We start from the raw sequence: 18,347 nt of genomic DNA, 5'->3' as shown, positions 1-18,347 counted from the left end.
TCCATGTTACAGGCAAATGATAATCTCTCTCTTGTTGTGTGGGTTCTGCTTTGCTTTCTTTGAGCAGGGCAGCGTTGCCTCCCAGCCATAACCCTTGTTTGGGTCCAAAAGTTGCAGAAATGACCACACCGCAGCCGAGGGTGCTGGAGCCCAGCAGCAAGAATTCCTCAAGAGCAGTTGCATGGCTGCCAGAGAGAGCTGTGTGAGAAAGCAAGTGCAGGGGACACCTCTGCACGCCTCCGCTACAGAGAGTGGAATGTGGCTTCACGCTTCAGTGCAGTGAAGAAGAGGAGCCCTGGGCAAGTCTTTGCTGTTGCACTGGGTTAAAACATTACGTAGAGGCCGGGCAGCAGCAGCCACAGCAGAACAGGCTGAGAAGATGCTTCTGGCAGCTGGTGGTGCCACGTCCGTGCCTTGGTGGCTGGTGGAGACAAGCTGGGAGGAGGCTTTGGCCCCATGTTGGGCTGTGGGTGGCTGGTGTGGGTGGTGGGATGGGTAGCATTGTAGGAGGATGGTTTCTGCAAGGTCCGTGGTACAGCTGCTGGCACTGGTGATTAAGTTTTTTTTCTTTGCGGGGCCAAGGAGGGCTGGTGCAGGCGGGAAGGTGAACGCAAGGCAATATGCACATGTTGCATACAGGAACACCAGGAGCTGTGAACGTGGGTAGTGGAAGGACTGCGAAGGGCTGCTGTGGCCCTCACATCCTAGCGGTGCTGAGAATGGCTGATTTGCGTGGACGGGGGGAAGAAGAGTGAACTTTGTTTTGCAGTGACAGCACCAGAGAAAGCCGCAAGATGGTCATAAGCTCTTAGTTGGTTTTGCTGAGGCTTGGAGCAGCCTCTTCCCAGCACTGGCCCCTGTGCAGCTCTGTCAACCAGCCTCAGGCTTGGCTTGAGTCCTCCCCTGCAACTCCCTCGCTGAGACCTCTTCCTCCCTCCTGCACCAGCCTTTCCAATCCCCTTCCCAAACCCACCGCACTTCCCCGGACTCGCAGCACTACTGTCCTGTGCCATGGCATTCTGTTACATGCATTTTAAATGCAACTGGTTGTTCTCCTGGAGGTGACAACCCCTGCCAACTGTGTGACATGCTAGGTGACAGGCAGAGACTGCCAAACTCAGAATGTCTGTGATTTTCTGCCCTTCTCCCTTCTGCCCAGCCAGCCCACCTTTCTGCCTGGCTTGGGGACATCCAGAAAAGAGCTGAATCTGGCTAGACATGAGCTTATAGTCTTCAGCAAAGCCGTGCCTCTTTCTGCTCCTGGGTCTTTAACTTCCCTCCCCGTCCCCTCCAGGGGGAGGTAAAATGAATGCTTCTCAAAAAAATACAACCAAAGCACATGGATAAGGAAGAGATGTGAGAGCTGGGAGAGGGAGGAAACAGCCTGGAGAAGAACAAGATTCAAGTATTTGGAGAAATGGAGGAGAGACAGAAAGGGCTGAGACCAGAGAAAGCGAGATGCAGAAGGGAGGAAGGGAGGAAGGGAGGGAGGAAGGGAGGAAGGGAAGGAGGAAGGGAGGAAGGGAGGGAGGGAGGAAGGAAGGAAGGAAGGAAGGAAGGAAGGAAGGAAGGAAGGAAGGAAGGAAGGAAGGAAGGAAGGAAGGAAGAAACTGGGGATGTAGACTACCTTAGCTTATTGAATTATTGGGTATACTGCTTCTTGTACAACTTGGTTAGAAACTGCTTCTGTAGAATCCACATAGTGTAAGTTTGCTTAGCTTAACTTTGGCAAGTTGTGAACCTTGAACTTTCTGCTACGTTAAGTAAAAAACGTCTCAGAGTCTTCAAGCTAGAAGATGAGGGGACCTGTATCCCTGGAGATAAGTAGAGAACAGCATCTAACAGAAGACAAAACAGAAGAAGGTTTTGGCTGTTGGCAAGATCTTATTTTATCCAGCTGCAGGTGCAAAATAGCAACTGAAGGTCAGAGCTTTAATTGTCAGCCTGCCTGACAAAAATGAAGAGATCTAACAAAGAACAGGGAGAGCCCAGACCAAAATTTTGCAATTGGCCCGGAGTGACATGTGTGGGGTGGGGGCTTGGATTAGGGGGGTATAATTGTCCAAGTTTTTTTCTGCTGAGGGTGCCTCTTCAGGAGACACCAGCTCAGGCTGCTCTACACTGTTCCTTGCAAAATAAGTTATTTTAGAAGAATTTCTGGAATCCATGCTTGAGTCTCTGCTACGGGAAACCTGGGGAAAAGAAACTTCCTAACACTGTGGAGAGCAAAAAGGGAATGAGAACAAAAGCACAGGAGAGGAGGACATGGGAGCTGGGAGGGCAGTAGGAGCATGGGAGAGCAGCACAGGCTGAGACTGCTGGAGCAGCAAACACAGCCATTTCAGTGAGGAGGAGATACCTCTTGTGTTCTCACCACCAGTGGAGACCCAGGGAGACACCTGGATGGGGTGGAGTGACCTCAGGATAGCTTGGTCTGAGCTGGAAGCTGCATAGGATCAAAAGACTGTAATGCTCAAACATGGCTTTTGGTCTTAGCGCTGGGCAAGGCAAGTGCACCTTCTGCAGCAGAAACATGTTCTTTTCCTCTAGATTTTGCTTCTTTTGGAAAATATGGTTATTTTCCCCAAATACTTCGATGCTTCTCAAATAGATGCTACAGCCCAAAACCTAATCCTGTCTCCTCCTACCGGTCACATCCCCTGAACCACAAAACATGTCAGTCTGTCACTTCTCCCATCTACCTGCTTCCAAGCTGCCATATCCCTTTGGGAAGCCACAGCCAGAAATGGGGATAAGATGCTGGGCCACTGTGCCCTCAGACCAGCCAGCTGCCTTGCCGCCCACTGAGGACCCGGGAGAAATCCCTACTGCCATCACTTGAAGACACTGCATGCACTGACTCCACCATCTCTCCTGGAGTTTCTCCTTGCTATGTCTCCAAGTGATAAAAACAGAACTAGAGCATGCCTCCACCTCTGAAGCCTGCCTCCCTCCAGAAATCCTTCTCCCTCATCCCTATTTTCCCCAGGTAAGACACACAGTTGAGACACAGAAACAAGAGAAAGGAAGATGGCGGACAGTCCACTGTGCAAAAAACAAATGGAGAATGAGGACACCCTGGGAAGTACGGAGGAGACACCTCAGGTCCCTCTCTGGCACACGCACACACGTGCTCACACACATGAAGGAGGCACCACATGCTTCAGAGACAGACCTATGGCAGAATCAAGGGTAGCAGGGGTGGGTTGTCGTACCCAGAGACACCGGGTGACAGTGGGGAAGGGGCTGGGGTGTCATTCACAGGTTACTTTCGTGGTTTTCCTCTGTCTCGACAGTCATGGGGGGCAGCCCTCCATTGTCGTTCAGCCTCTTGGCCCTGTAGGTCTCATAGTGGATGTTGTGGGTCACTTCTTTTAGGTCCTGAAGGTGGGTCCTGCAGGAGGTAAAGTGAAGGTAGGGTTGGAAAGAAGATACGATAACCAACATCAGCGCAGCCTGTATTAATCTTCTGATGATCGTTTTATTCCCCAAGATAAATGGAAGGTTTCTCTAGTCAGTCTGGCTAATGAGCATACCCCTCCTTCTTTAATACATGGATGCCTCCATACAATTGAGAGCTGGAGCATCGCCATTCAAGAGCATACACACAGGATGCAGGACATGGGCTGAAATCTCTGGCTGTGCTTCACACACATCTCACACCTCTGCCTGTGGGACAGATACTGGCCCTTCTGGAGTGTCAGAGCAGACAAGGCTTGTCTCATCTGAAGAGGTGGTGAGACAAGATAGCACTGAGAGGGTGTATCAGGGCCACTGAGGACCATAACCTGATGAACTCTGCCATGAGCAATCACAGAATCACATCATGGTTGGGGTTGGAAGGGACCTCTGGAGATCATCTAGTCCAACCCACCTGCTAAGGCAGGTTCACCTAGAGCAGATCGCACAGGAGTGTGTCCAGGCAGGTTTTGAATGTCTCCAGAGAAGGAGACTTTCCAGCCTTGCTGGGCGGCCTGTTCCAGTGCTCTGTCACCCTTAGAGTAAAGAAGTTTCTCCTCACATTCAGATGAAACCTCTTATGTTTCGATCTGTGCCAGTTGCCCCTCATCCTGTCGTTGGGCACCACTGAAAAGAGTCTGGTCCCATCCTCTTGACATCCACCCCTGAGATATTTATAAGCATAAATAAGATCCCCTCCCAGCCTTCTCTTCTCCAGGCTGAACAGACCCGGCTCTCTCTGTCTCTTGGCATAAGAAAGATGCTCCAGACCCCCTCATCATTTTTGTAGCTCTCTGCTGGACTCTCTCCGGTAATTCCTTGTCCTTCTTAAACTGGGGAGCCCAGAACTGGACACAATAGTCCCTAACCTCCATAGAAAGCCTGTGGGCTTGGGTTGCTGCATCTTTTGTGATGGTCCCTTGGTTAGAGTCTCTTTACTGGAAGATTTAGGGAAAGCATGTCTGCTGCAGAAGGTATTGCAGAACAAAAAGTGGCCAGTAGGGTGGTGTCAAAGTCTTGTACCTGGTGAAGTGCCCCAATACCACCACACCAACAGGTAGAACGAGCCACAGGGCTCTGGCTTTGAAGTGTATTTCCCTTATTTTCTTATTTTTGGTGTTGCTTTAAAACCTTATTGTATTTATAGGGAACAGAGGTGACCCTGGATCTGCAGGTCTTCTACAGAATTTGGGGTAGATATCACTTGTGCTGAGACAACTTTGTGAAACAGAGTAGAAATAAGACAGGACAATGACAGCTGACTGAAATATGGAGCTTTTCACTTCCAGGTCGTATGTTCCAGCACATCCCTCAGCCCGATAGGGCATGTGGTCTAGGATGGGGTAGTGGGCTCATTCTCACTGACTCCAGCCCAGACCTGTTGTCAGCAACAGATAGAAGTTGTTGCAACCTAATATCCTTAATGGGATACAAGGGGGGTGGTAGTACCCTGCTTTTCTCCAGGTGTCCAACTCATACTTGAAAACTAGCAGCTACTTGACACAGTGGTCAAGTCACTAAAAGAGGCACTAGAGTATCTGCCCCTTAACTCAATCCAACCGTACCCCACATCAGCTTTCACTGCCTGAAACTTACTTTATTTTCCTCTCCATAGGGGCTTTTTCACTCTGAGAGGGTCAGGAAGACTCCCTGCTCATCAAGAGCAAGCTGGTGCCATGACCATGGCCTTACCTGATGACGAAATCTCGAAGTAGGGCAAATTCACAGTGAGTGAGGTTTTCCACTGAAAAGCAAGCAAGCAATTGTTATGTTTGACTTTTTCAGCGATTCCTTTGTGGTTACAGACCATGGGAAGGTCATCGTCATGGGGCAGGTTCCAGGTGGGCAGAGCCTGCACACTTCAGAAAGGACAGACAGTTGTCTAAACACTGCACCGTCAGGCATTGAGGACACACGCTAAGAGGTGCTGTGCAGTCACGTGTGAATTTTCATTTGGAAACCAAGGCAATCTCAAGAGCTCAGCTTCACATACCATGGTGTTTAGAGTTCAGCTTCTGCCAGGTAGCGGTAGTGGAACCACATTGACCATGGCAATTCCCTCCCAACAGAGGTATTTGAGAATTCTTTTCTTGCTTGGTTTCAAAAAATTTATCATAAAAGGGATGGGAATGTAGCCATGGGGCACATTGACTGGACCCTGCCTATTACTGGGGCCTGCACAGATACTTTCAGCTCCCAGGAGCAAAGGGGTTTTTACCTTCAATGATTCCCCAAGGTGTTTTCCTGCCCAGGACTCTTTTGCCATTCACTTGGTACTCTTTGTCGCTGCCAACCACTGCGAAGGGCATGCTTTCCTGCTGGGGAGAGACATGTGGAGAGACCTACTGAACCCATTCCAGAGAGCAGCACCATCACTGTTCCCCATCCACCTTTCCTCCTCTCAGCTCACCAAACACAAGGTCTTCTCCAAGGGAAGATGTTCTCCAGAGTAACACTTCACTCATTGTCCTCTTCACCCATCAGTGCTATCCCTAGCATTTTGGGCCCTTGCTTTATGGGTGTCCTTGCACCCCCTGAGCTTAGTGGGTAGCTTGCAGCAGTGCCAAGGGCTCTGGAGAGGGGGGACAGAGCTTTACTGCACCCATCTCCAGCATTTCTGAAGAGTGGGATGACCACAGTACCTTGGCGTAACCAGGAGAGGGTCTGTCAGCCCAGGGCTACTCAGAGGGATAGTTTGAGTTTTTTCTCACCAAGTTTGTAGTTCTTCACTATAAGAAGGAAAGGACTCAAAATAATCCTTCCCAACAAGACACAAGAACATTCAACATTTTTAACAGCCAAAATGATTGTATTGAAGAAGGCCAGAAACGGGGTAGGTGAGGCTGTTGGGGACCCAGATATCTCTAAGAATAGGGAAAAACCATTGTTTCCAGAGCACAGGGTGCAGGAGAACCTGCTATCCATAAGGTTGTGCAGATGTTCGTAGATTTACTCTGCTTTATAGATGTCCCTGGACCTGGGAAGGGACTGCAGTTACCACAGGGATGGAGATTAAAAAGCAATTTCTTTCCTATGGGTAAGACTATTCAAACATAGGACAATGATGCTGAAGTACAGAACAAAATGTGCTGCCCTCTTCAAAAGCAGTAACAGTTTGGAGAAGAAGCAAACCCCATCTAGACTTCTCTAGAATGTGTGATGTATTGCCAAATGGGAAATGGTTAATTAAGATGGGGAAGGTGGGAATTTCTGTTTGGGCTGTGACAACTGAGCGAGTTGAAAGGGCAGGTGTCAGGCTGTAATGCAGGACTCCTGGAGTTTCTTGAAGACTGCCAGAGGGGCAAATCTATTTATTTTCATTAATGGCCTAGCCGCAAAAATGATGAGTGGGATAATTAAATGCACTAGCATCACAAGGCCAAGAAGTGCTATCAGGACAAAGCCAGACTGGGTTATTATCCTGGAAGATGTAAGTTTGAGGTATAAAGGGCAGCATTTAGGGAATAACATCAAGAATTTCTGCTGTGACTTCGGAGCTCATGAACAAGCAGTAACTGAAGGAGTGGAAGGATCCCACATGCTTGTCAGTTACAAGATGACCACAAGCACCAGTGTGCTGCAACGGTTTAAAAAGCACATGTGGTCCAAGGGTGTAGCAGCTCAGATCTCAGAAGAGATGGGGCAGCATGGGGTGCCAGCACCAGTGCTAGAAAATCAAATCAAACTGGAGCAGGCATAGAAAAAAGTGACTAGGAGCGTGGACTGCTGAGGAATGGGAAGCTCGTCTGAAGGAGCTTGTCTCCTTTAGCAGACCAGAAGGTCAGCAAAGGGTAATACTGTTCTCTGTAAACACTTGAGTAGTGGAAAGGACCACGAGGCAGGAGAACTGCTCCAGTCAGCGTTGGCACAAGAATACAGATATAATCCTGTATACAACCTGGCCATGAACAAACATGGGCTGGAAATTAGGAGACAGTTTCTAATGCTCTGAGGAGGGAAGGACGGACAAGTCTTCTCATAGGGGATGAGGGAGCAAAGAACTGGACTGCTTTTTAGGCAGAGTTTGTTCAGCAGATGAGAAGGGCTCATGAGGTATCTTTTTGGGACAGAGGCTGGACACCAGCCACACACTAGGCCCCTTTGGTCCTTAATGGAGGCTGAACAGAGCATTCATCAAGAGGAGCTAAAAAATAATCCTTCCTCATTCAGCCTTCATAGCACCCTGTAGTGACAACAGGAACAAATTAAGCTAGGAATGAGGAATGACCGTCCTTTACATCCATTGGATCTTTCACTCAGGGATCATGAAGCACTTAAAAGTGACATGTGTCTGGTTTACACTCATTAAATATAACCAGCCCTCATCCCCACCTTCCCCTCCCACAATAAAATGTTTCCTACCCTGATTTTGTCATTCTCTGTTTTATCCTCCAGGTCCTCATCAAATTCCTTCTGGGGGTAAAACTCAATCCCATTTACTTCTAGCTCTTTGCGCACCTGGGCAGAGAAATACTTTAGAGCACAAAGCAACACAACCTGACAGGAAGGCAGGTGGGATAGGTGGGCAAACGCCATCTGGGACATCCCTCCAGTGGGCAGGGACTGGACGGACAGTCCCCAGGGAAGTGTGCAGCACCGTAGTCGTGATGCGTCACAGCAGTAATGATGTGTCTTTCTTCCCCAACCCCAGTTACTTGTCTGGCTCTGAAGTTCCTGTGGCAGAGCATATCACGAGATGTCACAGGGATACACACGTTTCTTCCCCCTCCAACAGATGCGCTCAGAGCCATAAACAGCTGCATCTTCAGGACAGTCTCAGGAGTTACCCACCAACCCAGTGCTGGATTCTGTGTGTGCCCTGGGGACTGCACTGCTGTCCCAGGAAGGACACTGCTCATTTCTCCCACTTCCGAGCCAGGGCAGGGAAGGATCCCACACAGGAGAGGAGATACTCACTCTTTGTTTGAATTCAGTCTTCTCCTCCAAGGTCATGGTGTCAGCCTTGGCAATAACCGGGATGATGTTCACTACCTTGCTGAGATGTTTCATAAACTCCAGATCCAAAGGTCGCAGGCTGCAGCCCAAAAGAGAACAACATGGAAGAGGCCACTTTACCCTCTTTGCCATTTATCCTAGTGACTCTCCCAGCACCAGGACAACAACGAAACCTCCCTTTTATGTACCCTACTTGCTGCCACTGTGCTGTCATCTCCTTCTTCCCATCCACCCTGCCCTCTCCCAAAAAACAAAGTGGCATTTCTCCTGCCTTTGTTATCCTAGATTCTTTCAAGCCCCACGGCACCCACAGTCAAGCCAAACAGCGGCCAGCCCCGCAGGCAGGACCCCTGGGTCCATGGCTGAGATGAAGCAGAGCAGGGTTTATATCTGCTAAAGAGGCACCAAGGGCCTGAGGAAGGGCGAGAGACTGTGTACGTACGAGTGGCCGGTAGGGGAGATGAAGTAGAGGCAGCAGTGCACTCGCGTGTCTGGAATTCGTTTCTTCCTTGCAATATTCACCTCCTCTTTCAAAAATTTTTCATATTGCTCGTTGATATATTTCTCAATAGGTTCCCAGCTGTTAAAGTGGGAGAGAGAGATGAATAGACAGGTACAAATCTCCTCATGTTCCTGCCTACAGTGTTCCCAGCTCTGACAGCTGCAAAGCGAGCTTAGGCACGAAAAATATCCGCCATAAGCATCTCGCCATCAGCAGAGATATTTAACAGTTTCTGTAACTGAGCACAGAGATAGGTGCCTGCTATATAATGTGTGCATACCTCCGAGCATGCACACAGCCCCACGGCGTTCACAAGTCCGTGTCCCCATTACCACCACCAAGTGCAATAGTTTCCCAGACAATTTCCAGGCCAAGTAGATGGGCACTCCATAAACCATCTTAACTGCAGCCTGTTCTGGGATACAAGGCCTCAACCGTGTGAAACTCACCAGTTCTCATTGTTGATCTGGTCCCCGAATCCTGGCGTGTCAATCACTGTCAGCTTCATTTTGACACCACCTTCTTCAATGACTGGGGAAGAAATTGCAAACAATCATACTCCTCCCTGGGGACCTGCCCCATCTTGAAACTTGTCTCTGTGCCCTACAAGGGAACAAGATCGCTCTGCCCTCCTCACTGCCCAGCAAGCATGACCAGGGCAGGCTGGCTCATGCCTCAAGAACTGTGATCCTCACTTGCATCTCTGACCCCTAATTTTGTTACCCTCTGCACCAAAGCCACCTTATACCGCTCTGCCACAGGAAAACGGATTTGTGCTCACTCTGTGACTAGATGTAGTACCTAATTTACACAACTTGCCCTCCCTTCCAACGCATCATCGTGAATCTGAGATGATGCTCATTGCTCTGCACCACTGTAGAAGCCATGCTGATGCTTTGCCATGAGGAGACAGGCTTGGGATGGGACTCACCAATGCAATTTGTATAGATCATTAGGCATCTGCAGATGGGAAGGACTTACAGAAAGGCTTAATCCACACATGCAGACTAATGTATTGGCAGAAGAAATATCTAGAGCTGGTTTTCTACCCCTCACTTTTGATTGTGGCATCAATGGCATTGCTGTTTAAGAAAAGCCTTGGCTGGGTCTGAGGACACTGGCACTTGTCCTTTAGCTTCCCATGGAGAAAGGCCTGCCTAATACCGAAGAACTGTTTACATAGACTACTGGAGTCTCCTGCAAGACTGCTGAAGCATCAGTGTTGCTTCCACCCCAGCAGCCTGGCTCTTACCATGCCCGATGGCTTTGATCTCCACTGTCTTGGGGATCTTCTCCTCCCGGTTCCAGCCCGAAGATTTGCGGCTCACCTGAGATTTGAAGAGAGTGTTCACCAATGTTGACTTTCCCAGTCCACTCTGACCTGTGGATTGCAAAGAGGAAGCCTGTGACATCTGCCACAGCCCAGCAATGACAGCAGGCCCAGGGGGCAAAGCCAGGCTGGCAGGGGAAGGGGCTGTAGATGTCCCCTTGCCTTGTGCAAGCTCTCCTTTTCCCAGAGCAAGCACTATCTGCTACTTCATGCCCTCCCTGCGGGGTTCGCTTCCCACCTGGCCTCATGGGACAACCCCTGGCCATGGTTCCCAGCACCTCAGCTGGTCCCCGCTTACCTACAACCATGATGTTGAAGTCGAAACCTGTCTTCATGGTTTTCTTGCGCATCTGCTCAATGATGGTGTCAATACCGATGTAGCCCAGCAAGTTGGTGTTAATGCCCGTGGGTTTCATTGGTACGATGGGTTTTTGTCGTGGTTCTGGCACCAGCTCAGACATGGCTGCTTCGTTTTTGCTCTCCACTGGCCCTGCATGGGGAGAAAGATTGAAAAATCATCACTGAGGTGTAACGAGGACCTCCCTACTGACTTGTCACAGAGGCTGATGGTGACTTTGAACATCCATTTCAGGGGCTACCGAAGATGACTGAATGGCAAAATTTTAGCATTAAGGCTCTTCATAAGAGGAAGATGTACTTTAGTTTCCAGCAGAGTCATCTCTGTATCACTCCAGATGAGAAGGTGGAGAAGTGGGGCTCGTTGAGCATGCAACATATTGATGGCTACCTCTAAACAGCAGGAGCTGACCCAGTGAAGGTAGCTGGGCTCCTCATCGGGTGCCCAAAGCTCTGTGTGTGTGTCTCCTCATTTTTATCTCCCAGGATCACCAGTGTTTTGCCCCTCCAAGTTTAGCATGAAATTTGAGATGTAACGGACTTCAAAAAATTATCATGTCTGAAGTGCCGGCATTGAAACAGAGTTTGCAATTTACCGTGAGGACTTGCAAACTTGGCCCATGCAAGGGGCAGCTGTGTTAGCAGCTGTGATGTGCAGGCTGAGCTCTGCAGGGGAAGGCAGTGGTGGAAGGGCAAAGCGCGGACATGACCTCTGCGCTTGCCTCCTGCCCGTATATGGATGGTTTTTGTCATGCTTGAAAAACTGATTATCATGATCAGTAAACTAATCATCTGCACCTTTCCCTGCTCGCCCTTCCATGTAAAACAAATGGGCAAAAAGAAAAGCCCTGGGGGCTTTCCGGCCTCCCCGACTCTTTTTTGGGTGATGGCACACGCTGCTTGGGGTGGGCCCCCTCCATTTATCTCTGTCTCTTGTCTCATTAGTGAGCAGCTCCCACCCACTGCGAGGAAGCTGGAGGTTGGGAGAGGAGAGGGCATGGAAGAAAAGCTGTAATTGGTGGGGAAGGGAGGCGTGAGGGATAGGTCTAGAAAGGAAGATGAAAGGGATGTGAATCAAATACCTTTCATATACAAACCAGCTGCAAACTAGAGCCTCTCCACTCTAATTACTTTACTCCCCCACGCTTTGTCTCATTAGATGGTTATTTTTCCAGGAGAGGGACAGCATGTGTTTTTTGCTTGGTAAGTGCTTTGCTTGTTTTGGATGCCACTTTGGTTCAAGTATCCCACACTAAATTATCCCTTTCCATCATTTCGGTGGAGTTTTTTGCTCCTCTCAGCAGAACCCATTGGCCGCAGAGGAGCACTGGAGCGGTGGGGCAGGCGGCTGCCATTTGGTGGGTGATACACTCCTCTTGGAGAGGAAGATGAACCAGAGGCCACTGGGCTGGGGACACTGACAGCACCAGTCTGGGGTCCCTGTGACATCTGCACCAGGTCAGGCAGAGACAGGGGCTGGGGAGAGGTCAGAGAAATTTTGTTCAAGGACAAGGCCAGGCTGCGACAGGCTGCATGGCTGGCTGGTGACCCTGCCTGGCATTCCCACATCTAAGCCCCTGTGCAGACACAAAGGGCTGCTCTACACAGGGAAAAAATTACATTTTATATATAAGCTTTAATATCCCACTGTTGTATGCTGGAAGGCCCTTGTGGAAAGGCCACCCCTGGCAAGGAGAAGGGTGCCTCCACCCAGCTCTTTTTATACCATTTGAGCAGTCTTTTATGATAAAATGGGAGAAGGGATCTTCCCTCCGTGTAAGACGATGGCAGCACAGCCACCCGTGCGCAGCACCATGGGTAACATCCAAAAGGTTTTGGCTTCATCCCACCTGCCACCTTGCCCGCAGGGGAGAGGTCCGCTGGAAGATGCCCTGTTCTTCCCCACCGAGCGAGGGCCCTCTGAGCTATCACCATCCTCTCCTGAAACAGCCAGCAGCACCCTGGGGGGACCAGAGCACAAGATGGACCATTGGCTTGAGCCAGGCTGGCAATTCAGAGCACCTTGTGCTGCCGGGCAGCTGCCGGAGGAAGCAGCCTGCCGAGCCGAGTGCTTCTCGGCTGCGATCTGCTCATACACCCGTCACAGCAAGTCTGTGCCTTTCCCACTGACAAAGCAGCCCCTGGGGCTCCTGTTGTCTTTTTCCAGCTTTCTCAAAGCTGCTGCCAGCCAGGAAAGCCCGTCTCTCTGGCACAGCATGGACAACCAAGCCAGCTGGCTCTCCTGCACCCTGCCCTTCGCTCATCCTGTCCTGGGCTGCCCCACGCTACCTGTGCTGTAGTTGTGTGGCTGTTTTGTGCCCCTCATCCTGCTGCAGCTTCCTCCAGTGCGCTCCCCACACAGCCCTGCTGGGATCCCACCTGCCCCAGAGTAGGAGAGAAGAGAGGGAGACAAGGAACGATGAGGGGATGTGGGGCAGGAGGCTGTGGCCCCAGTGAGGCACTTGGCTACAGCAGTAATGGGGGCGAATAAACACCAGACTTGGGCAAGGAACAGGTGGAAGTGGGCAGAAGGCCCAGCCAAGCAGCTGAATGGGATGGATGCAGAACCTGGGCCATGCGGGCTGCAATCCCTTTGCTGCCTGGGCAGCAGCTTGTCCTCAGGGGGTCTGTTGCCCTCTCCTTTATTCCTTCCACTCCTTGTTCTTACATAGAGAGAAGGAAGGAGAGAAGTTGCTGGCAGCTAACTTCAAGTCTCACTAAGAGCTTTATAACTCATCCCTCAGTCTCACTGAGGGACGCTTTGCTCAAAGCTGGCAGATGTTGCTACTCTGCTGTGGACATCACGATATGTGGCCATTCCTTTGCAGGCTTTGCTGCTGGAGCCAGGAGCTTAGAGTCATAGAATCATAGAATAGTTTGGGTTGGAAGGGACTTTCAAAGGCCATCTAGTCCAACCCCCTGCAATGAGCAGGGACATCTTCAACTAGATCAGGTTGCTCAGAGCCCCGTCCAGCCTGGCCTGGAATGTCTCCAGGGATGGGGCATCTACCACCTCTCTGGGCAACCTGGGCCAGTGTTTCACCACCCTCATTGTAAAAAATTTCTTCCTCATATCTTTTTCATGTCTAGCCTGACAGCTACTAGCTTATAGTAGCTGGAGCAGATATTTCAGAGTCAGGTTCCTGAGCACCTATAAAAAGTCCTGAGATCAGGAGAAAAGATCTCAAGAAGTCTCCTTGAATATTTCCTGGATTTTACATCAGTGATGTTGCTCTGGGCTTTTTGATTTTGGACATTCAGTGTCTCAGAGTAGACAACCTCCCTTTCTCCTCTTGGTCTATTGCCTTCCTCTCTGAGGAGTGCCCTCCCATACAGCCTCAGGGAGGAAAGCCCCCATTTTGCAAAGAGGTACCCAAGGGCTCAGCTTTCTGCTCGTGAGTTTCCTCCTCCTGACTTCCACGGAGGAATCCAAGGAGCCAACTGAGGAACAGCCTGCCGGCGAGGTCAGGGTGTGCGAAACCAGGGCCAGTGCGATGAGAGGCACCCTAAGACATGAAACGTGTCCACCTGGTCTCCTGGGAAGGGCTCTGTTTTACATGAAGTAATGCTAATGCTGCTAGGAAACATCATTAGTGCTCTGACTGACCAGTCAAGGGGTAGCATAATGCAGCCTCAGCACATCCCATAGCCCCCCCGAGCTGTCCCCTGTAATGAATCTGTGGTAGGACACTAGAGACAGTACAGCTGATGATGAATAGAGGGTTAGCCAAGGTTAACCACTTACATCCGCTGTTTGCATTACCACCCTTTTCCCGGCTGCTTTGTTCTCTGTTCGAAGGGGAGATGATTTAAGAGGGCGGTTGCTGGTGATACTTCTGCTGCCAGGTTCCCAGAGGGAGGTGGCCCGGGCTAGGCTGCCAGGGGACAATCTCCTGGTCAGAGGAGATGGTCCACTCGCCTCCGGAACAGGGAGACGAGCAGAGTCTGGGTCTGGGGCAGGCAGGGTTAGAAGGTCAACGAGTGCCCAGAAGGGTCCCAGCGGTCTCAGCTGTCTCCCGCCTCTGACACCCACTGATCCACCCCAAAACCTTTCCCTGGAAGGTCAGTGTACGTGGCCAGCAGCAGACCCCACTGCTGCAGGGCACCCTTCACATCTTGCCTGCCTCTGACATTCGCAGCAGCTGGCCGTGGACAGAGGTGGCCCTGCAGGTCCCTTAGGGGCTCAGGTAGTGGGGACTAACATCTACTCTGTCCCTATAACCCAGATACAGTCGTATCCCCTCCCCCTACCTTCCCGTCCTTTGTCTGAGTGGCAAGAGGGAGGGAGGGAGGGCTGCAAACAGTGGCTCACCACAACCCAGCTCCCAGCAAGGAAAGGCTATTTAACCCCCACGTAACACACGGACAGCCTCCTTGTGGCTCTCCTCCCACTCTGGCTGGAGGCAGGGATCCACATGTGTGTCTCACCCCAGCCCCTTCCACCCCTGTGGTCCCAGACCCACGGTCCCACTCCCTGCAGACATGGAGCGGGAGGAGGGATGGGTTCAGAATCTGAAGGCGGCTGGCAGGAGAGGGTCCTTGGTGGGTGATGCCAGGTCACTAGGAAGGAAAGCGAGCGACTGCTTCAGTAGCACAGCCTCCCTGGGGCTTGCAGTCATTAGGATCTGCTCCTTGTTTCAGAGGTGCTGGACTGAGCATCTCTCCACTGGAGAAATCCCTTTCCCCTCTGTTTCTGTGATGATCCCAGGACATTTCTCCCAGCTGTACAGGGCAAAGGCTGAGCCGTGCTGGATGCACTGCCCGACCTCAGGGTGCAAAACAGAGCCATTCTCCTTACCAGATCTTTTTGCCTAGCCTGAAGGATCACCAGGCATTTCAACTGAGGCGGGTAAACACATCCCAGCCCTTTGGGCTGCCACAGCCTTCCCAGCAGCAGCCTTCCTTCCCCTCAGCACTTTGCAAAGGGCTTGGGCAGGAGCCCGGCTCTGCCGGGGCTGCAGTGAAATCTAGGGCAGCGTGTGCCGAAGCTTCTCTGGAGATGCAGGAGCTGGAGGTGAAGGGGCTGGGCACATCCCCAGCTCGCCACCACAGGGTTGATGCTTGCCCTAGCCCTGACCATACCCTCGGTGCCACTCCCCGGCTGTGCAGCCCTTACCCATATCCCAGCTCACCATCTGGGCGGCACGGCTCTATCATAAGGTGAAAGGATGCTGAGCACCCCTGGATCAGGGTACCTGTGCCACCACAGCTGCCTTTCCCCCTGCCCACCCACCCACCGGTGCTGGGTCTCCCTGCGGAGGTGCTCGAGGAGCAGCACAGGACGTCCCCACTGCCCCGCATCGACTGCCTGTCACTGGCAAGAGACAAGCCAGTCGCCAAGCCAGTCGCCGAGCAGCTTGTGGGCTTTCCCCAGCCCTGGACCAGCTGGGATTATCTCTTTCTTTCAGAGCCGCCCCTGGCTTCAGCTACTCCCCATCAGCGCCGCAACAAGCCTGCTCTTTCTCCTTCATGCCAGACTGCTGCCACCAAAAGGTAAAAAAAGAAGAAAGACAAAGCCAGGACCGATTTCCCCCGCTGCCCTTCAGGGATATTTTTTCCCCCGTGACCAGAGCCGGGCAGCACAGTGGAGGGTGCCTCCACGAAAAGCCCCAGCGGCGTCCCTCCATCATCACCCAGCCCTGCCAAGCCCAGAGCATCCTACCTTTGAACATGAAGCTTCCTTTGTCTCCAAATCCTCTCCCAAGGGGGTGGATCTCCCCCCACTTTTCTAGCCTGACGCTGACGCGGCGCGGTGGGCTACAAGGCTCCGCTTTTACCTCTCTCTTTCTTCCCTGTGTCCTCTTCTCCCCCCCTCTCCTTCCCCTCCTTCTCCAGTGGCTATTTCAGCAGAGCGGGGATGCTGGTGCTGCTCCTGCTGCCATCGTCATGTGACCTGAATATTAAACATCGCCGCAAAGTCTCCCCCCGCGCACCCTCCCCCGGCTCCATCCCAGGCTCCCGCCACCCTCCCCGCCTGGGTGGGCACAGGTGCGGGGACGAAGGGGCTGCCATGGATGGGCGCCCCGTGTCCCAAGAGGGCCCCCCTTGCACACCCGCACCCCTCCTCCCTCCAAAACCGCACAGGCCTTTTCTTGCCCCTTTCCCTCCCAGTCCCACAGTGGTTTCAGCATCTCTGCTTGTTTAAGGAGGGGGATATTTAACCCTTCATGGCTTTGCTCCGGCAGAGCTGAGAAAGGGTGCTCTCTCCCTCTAGCTATTTATTGGGTTCAGGGGATTGCAAGGCCTCCTTCTGCTTTCCCGGAGGGAGGAAATTGCGAACGTTTTGGCTCATCAAAAGCAATTTGCCCTTCAGCTCCGCTTGCGGAGGCGTGAGAAACCTTTTCTCCTCCGGCACCACAATTCCTGGCTGTCAGCCCACGGTGCAGAGGCAGAGCGAGTGCCGTCTCCTCTGTGTGTGTGTGTGTGTGTGTACACGTGTGTGCACGTGCACGTATGTGCATATGTGTAGGGAGCAGGGAGACCTGCTGCCCATGGGCCGTGTTGGGGCGTGCAGGTTGCACCCCTACATGCCCTAGCAGGTGTATGTGCCTGATGGTGCCTGCCTGCGTGTGTCCAGTGGATGTGCCCATGCCTGGAGAGCCAAGTGGATGCCTCTGGCTGCTGACGCCTTTGGAGGGGGATGCCCTGTTCTCCCTCTGTGTTTCTTCCTTCTACACTTGCGAGCCCTGGCCCCATCAGGCACTGTGCCCCCGCCACGCTGTGTTGGGGCACGAACATCTGGGACTGCTCTGACCCTCTGCTGGGTGGGACAATTCGAGCATCCTTTCAGGGATGTCCCCATGTGTCCTTCCAGCACGTGCCAGCCCCCTGGGTGGGGATCGGGCTGCAGGCTGCCTGGCAGACCTGGCATCTCTTTTTGCAGCACCCCAGAGGTAAAAGGAAAATACACCTGCTGTGGGTTACAGGAGTGTTTAGAAATCACTGTTGGCAGTTACCCTGGCTAGGCTGAGCGGCTGACAGGCTGACTGCCAGAGAGACGGACAGACAAACAGGCATCTCAGCACCCACAACATCTCCTGACACAGTGCCCCAGCCGCCCGTTTCCCTGCTGGGCGCCAGGCTCACCCCACATGGGCTCACCTTCCCCTGCCTCTGCCCACCCACACTCCCAGTGTGGGCAAAGGGGAAATCGCTGCCAGGGGTGGAAGCCCCCGTCCTCCCCCATGTTACCCCACTGCTCCCAGAGGGCCCTGACCCACACCGAGCCCCATGGCACCACCGAGGGACCCCTTGGTGCCTCCCTCCCCCCTGCCCACCCCATCCCGGCAGCGGACACCCACCGGAGCATGGCGGGGAGCGGGGCATCCCCATCTTCGCCCCCAGGGCAGAATCGGCCTGGCCAGGACCGCCACATCGCTGGGGCCCCTCGGCTGTGGGGGGACGGGGCCGAGGGGGGACAGGGGTGACGGGGGCCAGACCCCGCAGCCGCTCCCAGGGGGGCCCCCCGCCGCCCCCGCTGGCCCGGCGCAGGGTGACCGAGAGGCAGCTCCGCTTTGTGGGGGCGGCAGGGGCACCGAGCGGGCCGTCCCGCCGCAGCGGGGGGCCTGGGATGCGGCTGGGGCCGGCGGGGCCGCCTGGGGCCGGCAGGCGGCTGCGGTGAGGGGCGACGTCCTCCTCCATGACGGGCGACGGCAGGCTGGAAGCAGAGGTGTGAGGGTGGAGACAAGCGGTGCCGGGCTGGACCGGGGGGCTGCAGCCTTCCCCGCTGCCGGGGCTGCAGTG

At 52.8% G+C, this 18,347-nt stretch overlaps 1 protein-coding gene across 2 annotated transcripts; it reads right to left on the bottom strand.

The window, feature by feature from the left end:
* Nucleotides 1–3,258: 3,258 nt before the first annotated feature.
* SEPTIN3 (septin 3) lies at nt 3,259–17,975 on the bottom strand. Of its 2 annotated transcripts, none has more exons than XM_065658574.1 (10): nt 17,906–17,975; nt 10,546–10,737; nt 10,170–10,298; nt 9,367–9,448; nt 8,858–8,995; nt 8,377–8,494; nt 7,822–7,917; nt 5,678–5,777; nt 5,152–5,203; nt 3,259–3,394 (listed from the first exon to the last, which is right to left on the bottom strand). In XM_065658574.1, the coding sequence occupies exons 1-10, from the start codon at nt 17,934–17,936 to the stop codon at nt 3,259–3,261; spliced, it is 1,074 nt and encodes a 357-aa protein (XP_065514646.1). In that variant the 5' UTR covers nt 17,937–17,975. The 2 variants fall into 2 exon arrangements, with proteins under 2 accessions (XP_065514646.1, XP_065514655.1); XM_065658583.1 differs by lacking the exon at nt 17,906–17,975 and adding an exon at nt 16,267–16,276.
* Nucleotides 17,976–18,347: the final 372 nt, after the last annotated feature.

Source organism: Caloenas nicobarica, chromosome 1, assembly GCF_036013445.1.
Source record: "Caloenas nicobarica isolate bCalNic1 chromosome 1, bCalNic1.hap1, whole genome shotgun sequence".
NCBI classification, from domain to species: Eukaryota; Metazoa; Chordata; class Aves; order Columbiformes; family Columbidae; genus Caloenas; species Caloenas nicobarica.
The sequence above is the reverse complement of the archived record's forward strand: the minus strand, read 5'-3'. Positions and strand labels throughout refer to the sequence as shown.

Excerpts from the sequence above, each read along its gene's own strand:
- SEPTIN3 (XM_065658574.1), bottom strand. The coding sequence starts at position 17,936 with ATGGGGATGCCCCGCTCCCCGCCATGCTCCG. Across the intron at positions 10,738-17,905 it reads CCGCTCCCCGCCATGCTCCG|GGCCAGTGGAGAGCAAAAAC; the intron begins GTGGGTGTCCGC and ends CTCCCCATGCAG. Across the intron at positions 9,449-10,169 it reads GATCAAAGCCATCGGGCATG|TCATTGAAGAAGGTGGTGTC; the intron begins GTAAGAGCCAGG and ends TTTCTTCCCCAG.